This window comes from Coturnix japonica, chromosome 11 (genome assembly GCF_054131305.1).
Source record: "Coturnix japonica strain WE chromosome 11, WE-NBRP24, whole genome shotgun sequence".
Classification (NCBI taxonomy): domain Eukaryota; kingdom Metazoa; phylum Chordata; class Aves; order Galliformes; family Phasianidae; genus Coturnix; species Coturnix japonica.
Window position 1 is genome coordinate 27,242,917 of NC_140673.1, and position 22,736 is coordinate 27,265,652.

Sequence of the window (22,736 nt, forward strand, 5' to 3'; positions counted from 1 at the left end):
CTTATAGTTCATTTTAAAGTCTTCCAAAAACAAAAAAACACACACACACAAAAAAAAGAGGAGAAAAAAGTCAATCCAATTTGGTTTAATTGTCATCTATAAATGAAGAACTCATTTTTTTTCCACTTCACAAAGCTATCTCTGTGGGCCCCTCCTGAAGGCTGGCACAGGGCGATTACTTCCAAATGTGGAACAGCCCTTTGGTATCTCCATTTGGGGATACATGGTGGGTTTGGGTTCAGGTAATATTACACAGAGAGCTTAACTTAAAAAATACTTGTGTTTCTGTATTTTAGGAGTAGGTTTTTCAGCCAGAGGGTGGTGACGCACTGTTCACAGGTTGCCCAAGGAGGCTGTGGATGCCCCATCCCTGCAGGCATTCAAGGCCAGGCTGGATGTGGCTCTGGGCAGCCTGGGCTGCTGGTTGGTGACCCTGCACACAGCAGGGGGTTGGAGCTGGATGAGCACTGTGGGCCTTTGCAACCCAGACCATTCTGTAGTTCTGTGATTCTGTGCTAATCTCATAACAGATGATATAGGGTTGGATGCATCTAGGGATGGGTGACTTTCATTTATTCTTATATCAGTAAGAGGAGCATTTGTGGGGTTGCAGATGCTATTAGCCCCATTCGTTAACTGCTTTTAATGAAGCTCCGTGTGTCCTTGGGCTGCTGTGCAGCCCCGCCGCTGCCTCGCTGTCCCCTCCCTGCCCTGGAGAAGCCCCAGAGTTAAACGGGTGGCATTTACTGGATCTGACAGAGAAATTCTTCACGTCTGGCTGGGATGTCTAACTGAATTTGGTATGTATCTTGTGGGCTGGGGCAAGCGCTGGAAGCTATTAGAAGGCTGAACAAAAAGCTCTATTCAAGGACTATCGCCTTCTTGCCGGGGTAATCCAAGTATCAGAAATGTAAAAATATGGTCTGGGAGACTGTGGCTGCCACGGAACAGGGCTTTTAAAGGTGTCTGGGACATCTACTCACTTTAAAACGTTGCTTCGGTGGTATATGATTAATTTGAAAAATGCAACAAAGAAACCCAATATAGCAAATACATATATATCCAATTAAGGAAAATTGAACACTTTTAATAAACTGGAGTTGCAAGCTGGTAAAAATTTTCTCTTGTCACTCAACGTTAGGACCGGAAAACGTTTTTCTTTCCCTTGAAATAGCTGTATTTATTATATCTGACCTGTTTAACATTGCTGGTTTTACTTAAGAACTAGAAAGAAACGAACGCTTTTCATCATTTGATGCCTCTGCGTAGCATGAAATTGTGTTACCAAGAAAAATAAGGTAGAAATGGGTTCCAAAACAGATCCAAGAAAAATCAAATATCCTTTTTTTTTTTTATTTTATTTTTAACTAAACTGGTTAATCCCAATTGTTTGAACTATTGTAAATAATTGACTTTCTGAGCAGCAGCTTGTTCTCGTTTTTAAGCTTTAAAACAGCTATGCTCATCAGCTCCCACCAAACTTGGGCTTCAGCTCTTTGTAGTCTCTGCAGGAAAGGTGGAAACACAGTGAGCACACTGGGAGTGCTTGGAGAAAACCAGATCATAGCAACGGGTTGGTTTTGGCACTTTGCTGAGTTGTCCTGCCTTGTAGTTGCTCTTAGTTGCCTCCTAATGAGATATCTACAGAGAGTGAAGTCTGCTCCGTGTCCAGTTTGCTTCTGCTGTCTCCTTTTGGCAGTATTTTTGACGTATTTGTACAGAATTTCTTTGTCATGTTTTGAGATGTGTTTGCCCACGGAGCAGATCTGCTCCACACATGGCTGGGCTGAGCACCTTTATTGCACAGTGAGCAGTGTGCCTTTGGTATGTTATCTATCCTTCAGTTGCCTTAAACCATATCCTATAAACCATGAACTGTGTGAGTGCTACCAGGCAAGCCAAGGGAAAATCTGGCAGGCAGTACCTGCAGCCACTTCTTTGTCTTTCTTGCAGCCCTCTGAGGTTCAAAGGCAGCTGAAACAGCAAGAGCTCAGCTCTCAGGGCAGATGCTTTGCACTTACACTATCTTCTTGAGCAGGAATGTGAGCCAAAGCCTATTCAAGGCAGTCAGGGTCTTTGCACCGGCTGCAGTAAGTGGTGGATTAGCTGTGTGGGGTGAAGGTTGAGACAGAAGGCATTGCTGTATCAATTTCTTTCAATTTCTCTTCCATAAATGGCAGTGAACCATGTTGGAAGTAATAATAGAATCTGCATTACGATGCTCCCTTTACCTGCCGATTTCAAAGCGCTTTGAACTTTGCATTTAATCCTCTGGTCAAAGAAACAGAGGTGTGTGGAAATCACATTCAGAATCACACGGTGCAGTTGCAGGACAGAAATAGCACTCGGCCTGATTTTGAGTCCAGTACAGCGCAGCATCCACAGCTTTCACTTGCTCTCCTGAACCCACCCCGCAGTATTTTTGCCAGCCAGAAGGGTGGGGAGCAGCGTTAACAAGAAGGAATTAAGCAGAAGCTCTGCATGGACACTTACAAACATATCCTTTTTATGCCCGAAGGATAACGGTCTCATATTCACATTGTCTTTTCAATGTCACGCCATAAAAATATTATCTAAACAATAGCAAAAGCTATGAAAATGATTGCTATTAAGTTTTCCCAATTGTCCCGCTTTGTCAGCTGCTTTTCTCTGTGTCCTTAGTGGCTTCCCTGAAGCACGTTCCCTGTTTCTGTTTTCCAGGAATTGCTGTAGGAGCTGCAGCGCTCACATCACAGCAGCACAGCCATGTTTTAGCCATGCCGTCCTGCTGGAGATGTAACACAGGATGCTGTGGGACGGGCATCAACATGGGCTGAATGCTGGGGTGGGTTGTCCTTGCTTGTAGATGGGGGATTTTGCAGCCTTTGGAAACAGAAATGAAAGTTACATGTTAAGCTGTTGTTTTTTTTTTTGACTCCTCTATAATGGATATTAATATCGCTTCAACTTTATGCTTACCAAGCCCATGTAACATAAGAATGATCTTTCATCAGGTTTTTTTTTGTTTTTGTTTTTTCCAAAAAATGAATGAATCTGGCCCAAAACATGCGCTGTTGGCTGGAGCAGAAGGCAGGGCTGTGCTGTGCAGCCAGCTGATAGAGGGCTGTGCTCCAGCTCTGCTTAGAGATCATATGCTCACAAATGGAACACAAAAACCCATCAGCAGCGAGCTGGGGGCTTGCACAGAACCTGCATGGATGGGAGCCTAGAACAGCTTTGGTCTGTTTTCTGCACTTCAGATGAGACTTTTATTTTAGCTTGTTTGGAAATGATTATTTTAAGCTGTCCCGTGCAACATGGAGTGATTACAGTTGGCACTAAACTCGAGATAGCATTGAGAAAGTAAAAGATCCCAGCTCTTACACCTCCCATCCCCCTGATGTGAAGGCAGATTTCTCTTTGCTGCCAAAATCTGGAGTTTTTGGGGGTTTGTTTTTCCTTCTTGAGCTCATACACTGTTCTTTGTCAGAGGCTGCAGTGGCTCCAGGTCTGCCCTGCTCTCACCACGGTCTCTGTGCAGACTCTTGTAAGCTTTTATTTACCAAGAGCCTTTATTTGGTAGTTATGTAACATCAACAACATTATAAAGGCTAACGTTCCCATTTCTGTGATTCTACGAGGAAGTTTTTCACCCAGAGGGTGATGACGCACTGTTCACAGGTTGCCCAAGGAGGCTGTGGATGCCCCATCCCTGCAGGCATTCAAGGCCAGGCTGGATGTGGCTCTGGGCAGCCTGGGCTGCTGGTTGGTGACCCTGCACACAGCAGGGGGTTGGAGCTAGATGAACATGATGGTCCTTTTCAACCCAGGCCATTCTGTGATTTGGTCCTGATAATTTTGAAGTAGAAACGCAAAAAAACGTTCCTACTCAGGACTGATTTCATTCTGAAAGCTGCAATGTGAGCAGCAGGGAAGAGCTGCAATAATTCAGTGTTTGACTGCGAGACTCAGGGCAACCCATAGTAGCTGGAGGGAAACATTTTTCTCCAGGGATGAGCAATGTGATGTTTCGGTATGTGAAGGAGTTTTTGGTTGGGTGGTACATAGACAGTGATAATTGATTTTAACTTCTGTCGCTTTTGTTCGGGTAATTCTTATGTTCTGAAATGGTGTTTGCTTTGATAGAGCCACATGTTCTTTAGATGTAAATCGTTGAACCTTTCTGGCCTCCAGCCATTCGCACCTGGCTGCACACAGCTTTGAGAGCAGGCTGAGAAGAGCTGGGCAATTCTCATCATCTTCAGTGCTGTGCTAAGGCAGGTCGAGTGCTTTTTCCTTCCTTATGTAGAAGTAGTGAGAAAAATAATAACAGAAAGCACCCCCTACTTAAGAGAGAGACGTTTCTAATTTCTTTGTAAGTTAATAACCCCTTGTTTTGTTCCTGTCTGTGCAGCTATTAGTGAAATGTGCTGTAAAGATCTCCCCGATAGCCTGAAGAAAGCTGTTATATGTAACCACGCATAAAGAAATGCAATGAGTGCACAGAGCTCATGTAGTGCAGGCATGGCTTTAAGCTCCAAGCAGGTACAGCAAATGCCATTAAAGCGAGAGGCAGAGGCCAGCTGATAATCCAGCCCTGAGTCCAATTTTTAGATATCACAGCCTTCATAGATTTCTATATGCTTCTTTTTGTCTAGAAACAAACTGCTGCTTTCCTTATTGTGCTCAGTTTTGCTTACTCTCAACTTTTAAACCGAGATTCTGAGGAACGTCAGAAAGTTGGTGTTTCATCCTGAAGGTGCCGCCGCTCTGAATGCCAAGGCTGGAATGAAGCACTCAAAAGCTTGACCCAAAGTCTGGTGGGTCAGCAAGGAAGACTCACGCTGTATTTTAGTGGGCTTTAATGAGGCCGTGAGTAACGAACAATTTATCAAGTCATTTCCATGTGATTCCTTTTCTTTTCTGTGAAGCCCACGGAGGAAATAGGTTTTGTCAGTGACAAGAAGAAATCTGAAAGATGAATGGAGGGGGAAAAAGTATGTGTATGCTGAGGGCTTGCTCCTGCTCTCAGCAGCGCAGGTGTGGGGCTCAGTATCTTGTAGATCAGCTGCAGTGCTGATTTTACACAGCATCCAATGATTTACACCCTGTGCTCCATTTGTGGTGCACACCTGTATACCTGGGCTGCAGCTCAGGGAGCTCTGGGACATCACTCTGCCATGGTGCTGGGGTTGGGTGCTGCTGTGTGGGGACTGGGCTCAATGCCCCTTGTGTGTCCCCTCCAAATCAGGGTACTATCCACCTCTGTGATGACACAGTCAGACCTTCCTTTGCCCTAAGCAGGCTGTGTGGCACGTAACAAATGCACCAATCCCATTCCTGTGTGTTCAGAGCTCCCCAGGGAGGTGAAGTGCAGGAGCTCAGATGTGGGGGAGCTGCTGGGTAGGGGTGCCAGCACTCGGCACTCACCTTGCAGCAACTTGTTTTTATGTCCATTTCCTGAAGTGGTTTTGCTCGTTTGGGCTCTTTTCTCATAGCAGTTTTTCCCGGGGATCTCTTGGGTTTTGTGTTTCTGTTTGTTCTGCTTAGCTGGTTGCTTTTTGAGTTGGGGTTGTTTTTTAAACGAACTGCTCCATTTCACTGCAGTTAATAACACTCTCCTCTCTCTTTTTTTTCCCCCATTAACCACAAGTGGTTAAGACCTGTCTCCTGGTGAGCTGCACAGAGAAAACCACAGTAAGTTACACCGCTGCTGCTGGCTTCTGTGCTGCCCGCAGGAGCCGTGGCTGAGCAGGGCTGGGGCTGCCCCTCTTTGCCAGCTGCAGCATTTGCCTTTCTTCTGGAGGTCTCACATCAAGGTACTGACCCCATCTGACCTCTGTCCCCTTCTGTGACCTACAGACATGGCAGCCTGAGGGGCTGTTATTATAGGAACACCTGTGACATGCACGTTTTTTCCCCTGTTAGTGCATTTAAGGGTTTTCTTTCATATCAGCTCCAGCTTAGTGCTGTATTTTATACCATTCTAGTGGTTAATATTTCAAATTACTTACTTTTGTATACGTGGATAAAAACGAGGATTTATAGAACTTACTGTTCCGTCAGGTATTTATATAGGATTGTAGAGAGAAGTAGGAGGGTGAGTCCTTGTTCCTTCTGGGGTGATTTCTGCCTGTGTCGGGTCATGGCATACTTTGTCCTTGTTCCAACTTGTTGGGCAGGGATGGCTCTGAAGCTCATCGAGATGCTTTTCTCATAGTTCTTCCCTCTTGATGATCACTGTGCAGTGGGAGGTCATTATAGTTTGTGTATGATGTATGTGCACGCAGGGCACGGTTGTGAATCGCCATCAGCACCTGCAGCTCCTTCTCAGGGCCACGTTTTGCTTAATCGTTTCCTATACCAGACACCAGGTAAACCAGTGAGCATCCCTGGGAAGTCTGTTACAAAATGCCTGCGGTTTGCTTTCTATCTGATACACTCAATGTGTTGAAATGAGACGTCTGGTGGGGAAACACCAAAGCCCAGAGCAGCAGAGGCTGCAGGAGGTGATGCGGTGTGAGCCCGGCAGGTGAGAGCAGGTTGCTCATCAGATGAATGGTTTATGCCTTGTGGACTTGCAGGGTTGAGATCAATTTGCTCAGCAGCAATATGCTCATACTTGAGGTTAATGATATTTCTGGAACGCTTGGTGCTTTGAAGTAAACCTTCTGGATGTGCCCTGTGTTTCTGTGTAATGCCGCATTGTGGCTAATAGGCTTTCAATAATACAGCCTTTTCTCCTGACAGTGGATTAGGGAGAAGGAAGGCTGCTTCTCAGTGATTAAATGATGCTTATTCTGGTGCTCTTTGTTCAGCCATTCCCCAGCTGCTGACAAAAGGTGCTTTCTCTGAATACAAAGCAGCAAGCCATCTCCTCTGTGCTAGGAAAATACTGTAAATTCCAGATGCCTTGCAACTAAAGTTGGTTGGGGCGTTGCATTCGGGAAAGAACAAAAGAAATCTATTAATGCAAACTTTTTGTTAGGAAGTGGTACGTTTCAGGGCCGTGTTTTCCGCCTTGCCTTAACAGTGCGTTCCTTTGATTTGACATTCAAAGGAAAGACTCAAAAGACTCATGGAAAAATTTCCATCTTTAAGGATTTTACCTGGGAAGAAAATGATTTCCAAGGGGCTCCGATGTTCACATCCACTCCTCAGTTCCCAGTGCTCGTGTTTCTCTGTAGTTGTTGTGCCCTGAGAAGTTTCACAGAGCACCAAGTGTTTTAATGAGGCCTTTGCAAGCACACGTAGGCTTGCATCAGCGAGCGCCTTTATCTGCTCCATACGCACACCTTTGAGCACGGATTTTTGTGGGAATGTTCATTTAATGCACAGTTGAAAACTGCTTTTCCCGTAGCTGCCTTGGAGCGCTGGCGCCAGGATTTCCTAGGGGAGATGTGCAGCAGCACTCGCTCCCATCTGATTGCTGGGACAGCGATTGCGGTTAGAGATAACGGGACCATCTTTAATTAAAGGCTTGCTCTGCTGTGAAATCACAAGTGCGTGCCCCAGCACTAAGGGCATGTGCCCGCCCAGCCCAGCTTCCAGGTACGCGTTTATCTCATCGTGACCTCATTGTATTCACAAAGGATGCGGCCGTGTTTTTTCTTCTCTAACCACCATGTGCTTTGCATTCTGCTGCTCATTGCAGCGTTTGGGGATTTTCAGCCTTCTGCAGCAGACGGAGGGTTGGTGCTGTAGTTTATGTTGGGCTTATGAGCGCAAACAGCGCCTGGTGCAGCCGTGGAATGGGAGCTGCGGGCTGCTCTCACCAACAGAGCCCACTGCGAGCCTTTGGGCATGGCAGGGATTCTGTTTTCGGTCCATCGTGGACAGTTTTTCCACCTAGTTTGTTATTGTTCAAGTTGATGTAACACTTGGGTTTTTGCATTTGCGCTTTGAAAGGACTGCAAATTAAAACCAGTTTAAGCCAGGAATGTGGATTCACTGCAGCTTTGGGAACACGTTTGGAATCTGAAGTTTATGGCTTTGAAAGCGCTCGCCCTCTTTCAAATGTTTCTAATAAGATAGAATATGGTGATTTACACCTCTTGAGATATTAAACTGTTATTCAAGAATGTTGCTCGGCTCTTAGGAAAAGAAGCAGGCCTGTTGGTGGGCCTGATTTGGGAGAAAAAAAGCACTGATGTGATTTCATTGAGACAAGCATTGTGCATGTAAAAGAATCTGCTATTTAACACTTTCCCTGCAGTGCATTTGGGATCCGTCAGCGGTTGGCTTACAGAGCGCAGGAGGTGAGGACAGCCCCTGCCTGAGCTGTGTTTCCTCCCAGTACATCGCGGCACAAAATGGGGCTCAGCTCTCATGTGGGACCCACGATGTCCCCGTGTTGGGGTTCAGACAGTCAGCAGCACTGCAGTGGGGCACGTTTCATCCTCAAAGCAAGAAGCGAAGCCAGGGAAGGGAGGGGAGGAAGCAGAGTAAAGCCTGAACAGCCATTGGGAGAGGAGGGAGCAGGCACCAGGGAAGGACTTCTAGGAATCGGCAACAGCGTCTTAACTTGGGAGTCTGTGGGATATTGCTCAGGGCGATGGTATTTACCTTTTTTTTACATCTGCATTCTCCCTGCCTCGTGTCAGAGGCTGTCAGAGCACATTTGTGAACCCTGAGATGGGTTTGAAATTGCATTTCCCCATTCCTTTGAGCAGAAGTGCTGGGAGGGGGCCTGGGTCTGTCCTGGTGACTGTGGTTTGTGTTCTCCTGTAAGTATTACAAGGGACAGTGAATGGAAGGGAAATACATCACAGCCCATGTGCATGTACCATGTACAGTGCTCTGGGGATTGATGGAAAAAAAGAAAGTCAGGGAGGATGGGTTGTGTTGGAGGAGCTACCAGGACTGCAGTGGAACTGCCCAAACTCAGCATCCAAGCCAAGGGAAGATCTCTTGGGGCCATGCTGCAGCCCCTCTGCTGGCTGTGTGTGTCCAGCACCTTGCTGGCACGTGATGGCTGTGCAGCAGGCAGTGCCTCAGCCACTCTGCAGAGTGTGGCTCTGTGGGGGCCACAGGGGTACGAATACAAATGGAGGAACTCACTGTAACCCATAAAACTAGGAACGGTTTGTTCCAGTTTCCCCCCCTTTCACCTGTTTGTGTTTTTAAAGGATTAAAGCTCGAGCTGTGTGAAGTGATATGAGTGCTGCTTGCAGAGCTGTGGCACCGTGAGGCCGCGGGTTTGTTCTGGGCTGCGTTGGGAGCCAAACCCTCAAAGTTCTTGGTGAGAGCAGTGGGGCCCTCGCTCTGGGCATGCTGCCTGGGGCTTCCTGCAAGACCCAGCCCTGCGAGCAATGTTTGTAGGCTCCGGGCTGCCCTTTAATCTGCCAGGTGGGCTGAAGGCAAGCCAGGAGACTGTAAGGCTTGGGAGCCACGGCTCCAACGTGTCTGGCTCAGCCACAGTTGCCAGCTCTGGCTCCGCATCAGCTGCTGAGGCCGGAGCTCCTGGGATGCCCTGGCTGGAGCTGGCTGGCTGCAGAGGGATGAGAAGGCTGAGCATGGGGGCAGAACATTGTTGGGGTGTTGAGATGTGGTCAGCAGCCCTGTGGGGCAATGTGGTGTTTCAGTATTCGACCATCTCTGGGTGATGTTTTGACTGTGCAGTTTTGGCATTCCCCAGTGGAAACTCCCTGTCTTAAAGAACTTCTGCCTCAGTTAAAATCCAAAGGATTTTTTCCTTTTTGAACAGAAATGAGTTTTGTCTCTTTCTAGCAATTGGATCACCCATTTCTTCATTTGTGCTTTTGTTCCTCTTTGCTAGTCAAGATTTCTGTTTAGCCTCTTCGCCCAACTATGTGAGCGGCTGATCCATCCTCCATCCTGGAGAACAGTTGGAAGGTGCATTGCAAACACTGGTTGTTGCTATCTGCCGTTATGTGAAGAAATTCCGTATTGCACCTGAAGAGGGGAGAGAAGAAAAAATAAACAGAAAAGCATCTCCCAAACCTGTTGTGCCCCAGTGCAGCCCATCTCATACACCCCCCTTTAGCAGCGTGCTCCCTCTGTTCCATTCTTGCTGTTCTCTCGAGTGTCTGTCCCGATTCTCTTTTTTCTTACAGCTAAGCCTTAAATCCCATTTGTGCCCACCACATAAGTTGGTGCTCCTTGACTGAAATTCTTGGTCCAGCCCAAGTTCTGTCCTTTTGAAAGAAGGTTTTATATCTCACAGTTGGGTTTCCTGAGAAACCTTTTCTTTTGCTTTGCTCATTGTTCCAGGTAAATAGGAGTTTTGTGTGCAAGATTCTGTGCATTTCCATTTTGCAACGTGCAAAAAGCAAAAGAGAGACCAGAGTGTACTGATGAAAATATCAGTGTGGGAATGCAGGTAGAAACTCAGCTGAAGTCCTCGGGTATGTCGGGTGGGTGGTGTCAGTAGAGCTTAGAGTCTTCAGTGTAGATGCAAAAGACCCTGGGAAGTCTTTGCTGGGGATTCTGTGGGGATTCTGTGGGCCACTTTGGTTTCTGCCTCTGAATATTGTCACTGAAATGGATGGGCTCCTCGCTGAGACTCAGGTGGGGTCTGCACAGTCAAACCAAGCACTTACTACAGCTGGCGTGGCAGCTCTGTATGAATCAAAGGTTTATCCTGATGAACGCCAGGAAGGGAGGGGATGTATCTGAGGCAGAGATTAATGCTGATGCAGAATTAAATTTGTCTAAACGGGCCGTCAGTAGATTGAAGTTTCAAAGTGGAGAAGCGGTGAGGCAGACGCTGCAGTAGCTTTCCAGCAGGAGCAGTTGGGGCAGGAACCTTAATTAGCTGAAGATGGCACCGGTTCAGCTCATAAGCAGCGCAGTGTGCCTGCAATAAAAGGAGGCTGCTCCTGCTCACCCTCCCATCTTGGGGAGCCCCAGTGGCTCCTGTCCCCAGCCTGGCACCTCCTGGCACCTCCTGGCATTCAGCATCCTGCCCACCCTGCTGCCAAGGGCCTGCCTGCTCCCAGTGCTCTGCAATGAAAGGGCATTCTGTGGAGCTGATTCACCGCTGTGTTTTTACTCTTTGCTCCTTTGTATAATCCTTGCTCTTTCAAGCTAACAGCTTCCCGTCAGATGGCTTGCCAATAGCAATTGTGATCTTAATATTTCATGCCAGGTTCATCTCGCTGTCCTTGCAGGATAAATGAGGCTTATGAATGCTCCAGAGAGTGCCTCTTCCCTTTTGTAAGGCCACAGTTAATTGCAATTAAACAGTCGGCCTTTCTAAAATTAATATTATTATTGCTACGCTGTGGATGTGCTGTAACTTTTGCAATGGCTTACAAATGTAGAGCAAACACAAGGGTAGCCCTTTGCTTGCTGGGTTTTTAAACATATTTTAATCACCTGTTTGCCTTGGCAGAAACGTATACTTCAGATATTGAAATCAGTGGGAAAATAAACTAGTAACTTTGCTTCAAGTGTAATCTGACATCTGTTCCTTTCTTCTTTTCTGTTCAGCTTCCTTCATTATGCTTTTTCACAGGTCTCTTTGTTCTCCGATATGTTAATTCCATGGGTTGTTTATAGCGCATACCTAAAGTGTGGGTTCCAAAGAGTTCTTTAAAATGTAAAGTTGCTCTTGTCATCCCCAACCCAATCCTACCACTGCTTGTACATGCACAAGCCGAGCTGGTGGAGCAGCCCGTGCTGTGGTGTTGCCGACCCCGAGCACTTCAGGCTGGTGGGAGCTCATGTGAAGGTAAAGGTAAAACCCACCTGAGCTCAGTGTGGGCTTTTCCTTGAGAGCATGAAACTGTTTGGAACTGGGGTTCGATTCCACTGAGAACATCCTGTGAACGGTGCTTGCATTGGGGCTGACATCCCGCCGACCCAACATGAGCACAGGTAGGAGGTAGCTGTCTGTACATCACCCTATGGGTTACTCAATCTGTGCTCCTGCACAGAAGATGAGATGGTATAATGTCTCGTAATTAATACATTATCACATTATTCTATTATACGTTAGATATATTATTACGGTATTATGTTATCCGTTATTACTGTGTAACCTCGCTTAAAGAGCCGTCAGTACTAGTGTCACTGAAACATCTGTTAGGAAGGGGAATCAACTTTTTACAAGGGTAGATGTCGATAGGGGGGTGGTTTTGAGCTGAAGGAGGGAAAGTTTAGATGGGATTTCAGGAAGAATTTCTTCACAGTGAGAGCGGTGAGCTGCTGGAACAGCCGCCCAGAGAGGCTGTGGATGCTCCATCCCTGGAGGTGTTCAAGGCCAGGTCAGATGGGGCACTGGACAACCTGGGCTGGTATTAAAGGTGGAGGTTGGTGGCCCTGCCTGTGGCAGGGGATTGGAATGTGATGGTGTTGCCATCTTGATCCTAGTGTTGCGTCCCTCCAATAGTGCCTTATGTAGCTCCCCAGTGCTGCACCCACTGTAAATAAGCTTCCTTAGGAAGAGCAGCCCAGGACCGGCGTTGTTCCTGCGGGCCCCCTGGGCTTGGTTGGGCGTGGGGCTGGGCTGGAGGTCATGGATGCACTCCTGGAGCAGCAGGGCTTTGTGCTGAGCCTGGAGCTGGACAGCATTTCAGTTCTTCTCATGACTGGTTCCTAATGTTTCACAAGTACACATTTTTTCTTTCAAAATTTAAGAGAAGAAAAACTGTATTTTGACTAAGGAATGTAATTCCCTCTCCCCCAAAAGAGATATTTATTCAAAAGCTGGAGTAGGTCCAGTTCAAATGTTGAGTACTGAGCCAGTACAGAGACATACAGCACATGTTCATCACCATGCAGGTGCGAGGGGAAAGGGAGTTTAGGCTTGAGCCGTTCTTGAAATATTACTTTTACCTACATGTTTGACATTTTCTAGCCCTTTTATAAGGAGTGATGGAAATCTACGTTTTTCCTCCTTTAATAAAATGAACTTCTTGCTCGTTAAAGGTGCTAGATTGACAGCCACGGAGACTGAAGTCTTCTGTTTACCCTGAGAAAAAGCACAGCATGGGAAAGCTGCAGCACAGACTTCCTTCAGGTGCTGCCTAAGCCAGCGTGCCTCAGCCTTGACCTGGTGAGAAATTCATCCCTTCCCGTCGCAGCTGTAGCTTTCGTGATCAGACTCTGCAAGGGAGGAGCCGGCTCAGGGTAGTTTTAATGGTGCTGTTATTCCTTCAAGAAATTTTTTGGACCTAAGCAGACCACCCCAGGAGCTATCTCCGGAGCATGTGCAGTTAGCTGAATAACCTCATCATCTTCTCTTCCACTTTGTACACACAAAACTGAACACGTCTTTGATGAACCCCAGGTGAAAATTCAGAGCTTGCCATGAAAAATAAGTAGCAGGAAAAGATGACTAACTGAACACATACATTAAGAAAACCTCCAACGACTCCTCGTTTTCCACTTGTAGGCTTAATCACTGGTGGGTTTGGCCTTCACAATTAGGGAATGCCTGAATGCGTGTGTTTCAGGACAATAATAAATAGCAGCTTTGCATTAGGAGAGGTCTGGTCTGTGTATCCAGAAGAAGTGAAGGAGAGAAACTGAGGGCTAAGTACAAAAAATCTTTACACTTCTTTTAGTTTTATGACCAGTGAAGTTCAGGCAGTTTGGGTTTGGAAAAATATAAGACATAGGCAAATAGGTCGTCTTCAAAACCAGTTTGCAATGATTGACTACGTACCAAGAGGAGTATGAGCACTCCAGTCCAGCAAAGCACTTACAAATATGAGTGTGTATGTGTGTAATGGTAGTACTGCTGACCTCAGAAAGTTAACTTGCCAGTTAATATTGATGCGGACAACGTTTTCATTTGCTGCCCTGTCCTTTAACGCATTTTTCTTTGTTGTTGTTTTCTTTCCAGTTTTCCAGCATTACCAATTCAGTGGAGAGCTGACCTTTGGTAAACTCACTTGTGATGAAGTGGGTACCAGATTTTTGCATGACAGGCTTAGAGCAAATCATTCTGATGTAACGCAAGAAGTGAGAAGTTTACAGGCTTTGCAGCCAATAGAATCACTAGATGCAATTCTTAGTGGGAAATGTGCTTGATTTTTGGAATCAGTTCCCCACTGTGTTGTGAGCCGCCATGAGTGCAGTCGTTCTGGTCCTGGAGATGGGAGTGTTAAGCTCACAGGGTGTGTGAAGGACGCTGCTGTCGGACTCTTTGAGGAGGAAAAAAGGGGGAAAGGGCTGTGAAGATAGCAGCCTTCAAGGCACTTCAGGGCTGTGCTTTGCTTAGAAGAGGTTGCAGCCTGGGCTGGTGATGCCGGAGCCCAGCATCGCGCTGCTGGGACAGTCATTTTCAGATAAGGCTTCCAGACAATTTCTGTGTCAGGCTTTGCCAGTGCTAACATTAAACATGTGTATACATCTGTTTTTTATATCATCTTGATATGTGGTGTTATTAACGTAGCTTTTAATTTACATGTCAGAGTAGATAAAACTCGTTTGGATGAGTATCACTGTGAAACTGCTGAGGTGGTGGATTTGGGGTGGTGGCTGTGTCACACTGAGGAAGGGAGAAAGAAATCAAATGCAAAAGGGCTGAAACACTTCAGGGCTGTTACAGATCCCATATGGTGAGAAATCACTTTTTTTGGCAATTTTAAAGAGATAGCGATGTGATTTCATCCCTTCGTGTCTGTCACCACATCATCTAGTGTGGAGAGCAGCACAGAGGAATGTGAGACAGCAGGAGCCGAACTCTTCTGCATTTTAGCACGCTGGGGCAAACTGACTTCATGTTATCCTTTCAAACCTGACTTGTACTGAGATAGCATTTCAAGTTCATTTTGGTTTGAAGGCACACGTTACCCTTTTAGGACACTAGTTAGAGACTATGTGGAGTGTAGGAGAGTAGTTTGCACTGATCCATGAGTCTGACTTCAAACCATTCCCTGTGCTGTAGCATAGAAGGGAAGAGGAACATTTTACAATTGTGATAGACCTGAATGACTTTGGGTGATGATGTGATGGCATTAATGCAGTTGGCAGGTACGTGCTGGGCTGCCAAGGATGTGACCTTGATATCACACCTCATTTCATAGCACTGCCAGCAAGCTCCAGTCCCAGCAATAGAACTGCTTTGCCTACCTTCCCTACTCGTGTTATTTTACCACACTATAAAATCTACCACTTGTTATTGGCACAGTATTAAAGGTATTCAAAAACAGGCAAGAATATGAATTACGCATTATAATAATGTGATCTCCCATTTCTTGCTTTCTACAAAGATGGAGTTTCTGTTTCTTTTACTCACGCGTGCATCATCTTCTATTACCTAGGGAGTTAACTCCTGCAGCATTGTATTGACCTTTACCTTCTCAAGTCCTATTTTGAATCATCAGAGGTAAGCACTGAAAATTCGACTCCTTGCAATAAAGTTTGTTAGAGATGACGACAGGAGAAAAGACTGCTAAGTTGCTGTCAGTTGTTTGAGAATATGTTGGTTCTGCTTTGACTAATCAGAACTGGTTTCCTAATTCTCATGTGATATCTGGATATTTTAGGCTTTGATACCTGAGATCTCATCCATAAAAGCTAGCTGCTAATGGCAGTATATATTACAAATGACTATTGTTAGTGAGTTAGAGATTCGTAGCTTAAACCTCTCAGCTCAGTTATCTGTTTTTCTCTTCTAAGAAAGGTATTTAGTACACAATGTCTCCTCTTACTGTTTATCACCTGAAATTCTACTTTGCCATACAGACAGATGCTTACCCATGTAGAGACACCTGATTTCTCAGGAGCTGGTACAGAGATGTGATGAAGAGTGTGGCAGTGCTGTTGGTGGAGCACTCTGCTGCTCCCTTCTCATGAAGGAAACGTTAAATGCTTTCCCCATACCTGTCTAGTAACTTCATTCAGACTTTCCTAAAGGTTCTCCACTCCATTTTTGACAGGCTTCTTTCTAAATGCAGGTTCTGGTGTCCTTGTTCCTTCATTCCTTTCTGCTCTCCCTTAACTTGTTTGTTTAAGAGAACTGGTCAGGATGCTGCTGTCTGGTTACTCTCTATTCCTTTGCTCACGGTTGAATGATGTAATTTATTAAGCAGGCTCTCACTCATGTTCGTAGGGGTGCAGGAGCTTAGCAGGCCTGCCCACAGGGAGCAGGGAAATCTTGCATGGTCTGCGTGCAGGCAGAGCGTTCAGATCCATTTTGCCTCGGAGTGACCTCTGCAAGAATTTCACACACACTCTGGGCACTGGGTTTCTTTCCACGGGCTTACCCTTAAGTGCAAAGCCATATGTTTTAGGGAAGGTTAAGCAATCAGCAGGCTGCACACTTAACCCTTAAGTACCGTATCTGGGACTGGACGTTTTTATTACGTTGCGTTAGACTATATATTACTCTACAAGCAAGTGAGAATTTAAGAGGTTGATGCAAGAGTCCCTTGAATAGTGTGTATTTTTGTAACGCGTTGATTGATATTTGTTCCAGATGCGCTTCGTGGTGCATTTATTTCTTTAGCACATCTCAGAGCTGCAAAGCTGTCCCAGATCGGTGGTCCTCCTGCAGGGCTGGATGCCTTTCAGCTTGCGGAGGTAAATGGCAAGTGAAAGTGCCTGTGATGTGCGATTAGGGCCTCGTTTCATCGGACAGATGCTTGCCAGCCTTTATTTACTGGTGCTGTCTTAGTGGTTACTCCATATTCTGCCAGCTGCTAGCGTTTAAGGAGCTATACAGTGTCAATACTGTACGTGAGTACTTCCCTGTTGCGCTTCTGATAGGGGAATGCCAAAGTGCAGCAAAGCAGTTGTAATGCTCCTGAGAGCTGGCAGGCCTGGTGGCTGCATCAGCTGCACTTGGTGGTGCTCAGGCTGCTCTTATTCCTGTGCAGACATCTCTGTGACCATCCAAATTAAGGTAACAACCTGTGTGCTTCTCTAGCACCATTCACATGGACAATATTTGTCATAAAGTACTAAAGGCAAAGCTCTACGCATGGCTTTTGGTTGGAAATAGGAAGCTCATCACCTCCTCTCCTGCCCATGGAGGAGACAAGCCCACACCACCCGGCTCCATCGTGGTGCTGCAGAGGAGTGCCATGAGCTGATTAATGGCAGGGATTACCAGAGCCAACGCTTGGGGTCACATTTTTGAAAGACACTTCTAAAATAGAGCCGCTGATGTTATTTTACAGCCTTGTTTTATGCTTTGAAATTCCTCTAGCAATACCGAATGTTGTTTTTCCTTTTTATCAATGTTTAAGGGTATTTCAGCCATTAAACTTGGTGTACTTCAGCCAAAGAACATATTACAAATAGCTTCTTTGACCTGATAAGTAACAATTCTTCCTGTATTAGCTACAGAATAAATATTGCTTTGTTTGTCATCTTGGAAAAGAAAGTCTCAAAGGAAGACTGAAGAAGCTGGCAAGAATGCTTGGGACAAATTTTACCATGTAAGTGGATGGCAAGTAAAAATTTTTATAGTCCAATTAAATTTAATGGAGCCATCCCAGGATCCTGTTGGCAAGGATCTGTCTTGGACTTGAAGCCCATCCTTCGAGACCCACTGCAAGGTGCCAGCCTGCAGGTGAACCATTAATGCCTTGACTTTAAAGACATTAATGACTTGCAGGTTTACTGGTTGTGGTCAGAAAAAGTGAAGGTAGAGCTGGGGAGGCTCCCAGTAGTTACCAGTGTTGCCCAATGGATGCTCTGTGGGATGCTGTACTGAAGGAGCTGTGCTGTCCATTATTCTTTAGGCACAGTTGTGATTATTTGGCTAGTTTAGCAGTAAGTTTTTTTTCTACATTTTCAGATCTATCTATGCTATTTTTTTAATTTCTGTAGTGAAAGGAGTAGCTGGGATGGCATCTTTCTGCTTAATTCACAAGTTTCTTTTTGCGTTAGAGTTTTTCTGCTTAATTCCTTCCTTCCAGCTCTCCCATTTCAATCTCGATCTCGTGTTACATGTGAAGCAAAAGCAGAATTGTCTTTAAAAAAATCAAAACTTTTCAGAATTACATAGGAATGGGTTTGTTTTTAGTAAGTGTGCCGTTTTCCAGGCGGTGAGCTCACTGTATGGACCGATGCCTTTTGGATTATTTGGGTAACGAGAACAACATGAGATGGAGTTACTTTGTTCCTTTTTGGGGAGTCGAGCTGCATTCCCGTATTTCAGCAATTGTTTGATCAGGAATTGGGGCTCTTGGGAGCTGCGTATGTGACAACAACCAAATAGTCTCTGTGTTTGAGACTCCCTAAATACTGGTTGGCACAACAGCTTGTAACTGCTCCAGCGCTATGAAACCTAAAGGTCAACAACTGCCTTTGTGAAGGTCCCAAATACAGGTTTGTACTATGGAGTTTTTAAGAATCTATGTGGTGAATGGCATCTCTTCTTCACTCTCCTTTTTTCCCACCTTTTTTGTGCAGAAGATGTAGTAAAGCTGCATTAATACAGCCAACATCTGTTTTGAATGGGAGATCCTTTACCTCTGTATCTGAATGGATCAAGGGTATAGCTAATGTGAAGATCTACATCTTACAGCTACTGAGCTGCTGGTAGGAAGACTCCTTCTCTGGTCACCTGCTTAGTGGGCAGGTTCAGAGCTTTGTTTGCTTAATCAAAATTTGCAGTTAAAAGATACATAAATGATCAGACATTGAGCTCAACGAAGCCACCATAGCCCTGAAAAAGGAAACTGGTCACTCAAGGAACTACAGAATCCAGTTCCAGTGCTACATCACCCCTTCAACTCCATTGTCTTCAGCTTGTGTCTGCTGCTGTAGCAGAGCATCCTCACAGGTTGCCGTGGGTTTGCTGCTGCAGTATTTTAATGGGAATTCAGTACAGCATTTCAGCATTGCAGCACGAGCTTCATATTGTAGTACTCAGCTATAAAACCTTTCACGATCTCAGTTGACAAGCTTTATACGTAGTTCTTATAAGCCCCTAAATTGTCTAAAAAAGCTATTTTAATTACTGCTTTTAATAGTCATGACATCCACGTAAACTCCACAGACTGAATTGCAGTCGTATGGAGAGATTTGAGCAAGCAAGGCTCTTGCTCTGTGTTTACAAGTGTATTTTATCCATGTTGTTAAAGGCAAGGGGCCAAGTGAGCTGTCCCCAAGTGATAACTGCTGCATGGTAGGTGGCACAGTCGCCTTCTGGGAAGCAACAGTTGTGTCTGGTTGAGAGCTGTTCTGCAGCCCGAGCTCCTCGGATGGCAGATGGGACATGCAAAGTCAGGTTGGGGCTGCCTTAATTCCTTGTCTTCCTTAAATAGTTCCATGAGCACATGGCATCTTGCTGAGGAGGTCTGCAAGCTCAGCTACCTTTCATCTTCCCCAGGGATTGTTCTGGGTAAGTGATGGGGGTGTTAATGGAGTGGTGCTTGAGAAAGCTAAGCTGCTGCACTGTGTGCTGTTAGAGCTCAATGGAGAAACATGTGCCTATTTGCTCAAGACCAAAAATGGCCCCAGAATCAAACTTCACAAAAATAATTCATCTGCAGAGCAGTATATGTGTGTTGTTAGGCAAATGTGCACAGGCATGTGTGAGCGCACCTACAACTTCATGGGATAACTCCACTGAAGGTGTGAACGTTTGTGTGTCTGTGTTAATGGAGATTCAGTAGAAATAATCGTGAGTTCTACCTAAAAATCTCACAGGCAGAGGTTGACATCACATAGTTGATGTGTATCAGTAACAAAATTGATATTTTAAAATCAAAACATTAAAAAAAGAGTGCTACAAAAGCATAAAATGAGCGGGTTGGACTAGACTGTTTTACAGTATTGGCCACAAATTTAGCAGCTGCTTTTGTGATGTAATGTTTTGCATTACTGCTGGTAACGTTGGGCCATTCTGCCATCACACTGTGTGTACGTAGAGCTCTGCATACCTCCCAGTAAACAAGCTGTCAGGGCTGTTTGGATAAGAGCTGGGGAGGGGACAATAACAAACCAGAAGTGCAAGATGGTTTGAAAAGCCAAGTTATCTCAGACTGTTTATTTTTAATGGGCTTCCACAAATAAGGAGGTACTTTATTGTCTGTGGTGCAAATAAATATTAAGAAGTGTGCAAGTCTTTAGCCACTGCCGAACCCCAGAAGTTGAGTGATTGGCAAAAGCCCCTGATATTCCTTGGGAAGATCCTGTCCTGTGTGGAAGAAAACAACTTGTACGCTCCATCATGTCAAAGATAAGAGACTGGAATTCCCTCCTGTTGCTTCAGAAAACACAGGTCAGTGCGATGCGCAGACGTAAGGAGCTGTGGTGTCTGAGCACACGGGGTGGCTGGCAGTGAAGGCTGCAGCTGCCCCTTTTTAAATGGAGAAGTCCACTCTTAACTAAAAGGTTGTCACGTCTGGTTTTTATCATTTCCTGCACAGACTAAATAGAAAGAAATCCTGCTCCTTTTCCGAGCCCTGAAGTGCAGGTATGGGGCTGGGAATCCCCACGACATCTTTTGCAGATCAAGGCTCCCTTTTCCGAGCTGCCGTGCAGACCTTCTCAGGAACATGTGCTTTAAAATCCCATTGCTGTTCCTGGCAGGGACCTGGAGCGGTCCCAGCTGCCCTCTGCACTTCATCTTGTTGTATCCCTGTTATCTCCATAGCATCTAATGGAGACTTTTGGCAGCTGAGTTATGAATGAACCTCACTGAACTAAATATAGTAGGCAAAATACAACTCCTAGATGATTTCTACCACTACAGTGCATTTGACCGTGTTGTCCTTCTGTATTTTGGTTGTGTATGAACAACAGCTTATAATGCTGTTCAGATTTCAAATTTCATTTGAAATTAAAGGCCATCTTGAATGCAATAATTGCTGTTTCCCTGAAGCCATCTAAAGAGGATTCAGACCGGTATGAAGCTTTTGTTTTTACATAAACAATTCATTAAGGTCAGCATGAACCTGCAAAAACCTGTGTCATAAATCAGCACGTGTTTCTGCTTAAAAAAAAGAAAGAGCAAAACAAAACATGTTCAAACCAAGAAATCTGGGTTGATTATTTTGCACCCGCACAGATTTATGTCTGGCTGTAAATCAGCTTTCCCCTCCTGTGTTGTAAAGCACTGATAATGCTGCTCTTGTTCACGTTTTGTATTTAGACCTGAAAGCTTCCCAAAGGGAGGCCATGCTGTGTAGCCTGGCTGGGTGTAGCTGGGAGGCTGCAAGGAGTCCACTTGGGCATGTATGTAAAGGTGAGGAAGTAACGCAGCTCCCTTTGGAGATGGCAGTGGTGGAATAATCCTAAAGAGGGCTTTTGTTGACTTGTGGCTTCACTTACTGAGAACAGCACAAACAGTGAGAAATGTGGTCTCCTTCTCACTGCCTGCACAGCCTTCTGCTGGGAATCAATCCCTGCTTTGGTCAGTTGTTTTTCTAGCTGTGAAGCAGCAGGATGTTATCTGGTCTGAATGAGGGCTTTGCATGGCATCACGTTGTCACAGAACAGTTTGGGTTGGAGGGGACCAATGGCAGAGACAGCTCCGCATCCATGGTGGGCAGGAAACATAGAGTCATAGAATGACCTGGGTTGAAAAGGACCACAATGACCATCTCATTTCAACCCCCTGCTATGTGCAGGGTCACCAACCACCAGAGCAGGCTGCCCAGAGCCACATCCAACCTGGGATGATATAATTCCTCGTTATTTCTCTGCCACTTCTCATTTTGCCAACATTTGTTCATGCAGCCAAAAAGATTTTTTTGCTTTATTTTTGAGACTCCAACTGGAGGATCAGGAGAAGTGCAGTATTTTCTTTGCTAGTTGACTACTGTTGATTTTGCTTGTGATGTTTTTTAGCGCATGTTTACAGTCGTCATTTCCTTGAGGGTAAGGTGCCCGGTGTTTATTTTAGATTTACGTTTAATCTCACTTTCAAAGAATCTGAAACATTATAATATGCTTCTTTCAACCAAGTCTTCATTCCAAGGAAACGCTGTGCTTGTTGGAGCTGATCTACAAAATAACGCTCATTGTTACAGCACCGATCTTCTTTTCAAAGAGGCCTTGTTAACAAGCTTTGCAGGTTTTGCATGCTTAGAGAAGGGCAGAAACGTGGGAATTGGGCTTTTTACTGGATTGAAGCTCTCTCTCTTTTTTTTTCTTTTACTCCTGGGATATACAGAAACCTTTTTGATATCTGTCATCTATGGCAGTGAACTTTTCTTCATCCCTCACTGTGACTGATACTTGAAACCGCCACAGATTTTATCTTATAAATCTTATAAGCCAGTAATATGTCTTCACTTTTTTGTCTCCCCTAGCTCTCTCTAGACAAAGCTTGTCATGGGTCCAGGGACAGTGTTGCTTGAGTCAAACATGTGCCAGGTTAGAATACAGAGGATCCTGGAAGCCAAAGGCCCATGCAAGATGTGAGATAGATCAGCATTAGTTTTCCTGTTGTGCAAAAATCCAAGAGGCAGCAAGAAATCGGTTCTCATCCCTGCTAACAAGGGTCAGCGCTGTGTGATCACCCCTATATACACATTATTTGGGGAGTGGAGGGACTAAAACTCATAGTGGGATGTCCTTGATGGATCTGCAGCAGTCCTAGTGGGGACGCCTGGTGGGAGCTCCTCTCCTGGCCGAAACCAGGGGAGTAGTTCTCTTTCAATTAAACTGATTTTATTTCTCCTGCATATTATGAGGTTCCCATTTCTTCCTCCTCTGCTTCCAGTTACTTTTTTACTTGATGAAACCCAGTGGATGCTCCTTTTATATCTTTACTTTTGAAACTACAGAACCGTACTGTATTGGTGATGAAATAGTCCCTACCAACATCAGCCCCCCTCCCCACCTTCACAGTCCATAGGAGGCAGTTGGGCTGTGGGCTT

At 45.4% G+C, this 22,736-nt stretch overlaps 1 protein-coding gene across 5 annotated transcripts in view; it reads left to right on the forward strand.

The window, feature by feature from the left end:
- Window positions 1-22,736, forward strand: part of ROR1 (ROR family WNT receptor 1) — a 122,835-nt gene that overhangs the window by 27,939 nt on the left and 72,160 nt on the right. The window contains exon 1 of one of the 5 annotated variants that reach the window (XM_085511889.1): window positions 19,088-19,249. The exons of 2 other annotated variants lie outside the window; for them this stretch is intronic. In XM_085511889.1, the coding sequence (XP_085368015.1) occupies window positions 19,117-19,249 (133 nt within the window). In that variant the 5' untranslated portion in view covers window positions 19,088-19,116. Of the gene's footprint in view, window positions 1-19,087; window positions 19,250-19,962; window positions 20,132-22,736 lie in introns of those variants that run through there. 2 more of the 5 variants (XM_085511892.1, XM_085511891.1) reach the window with 2 other exon arrangements.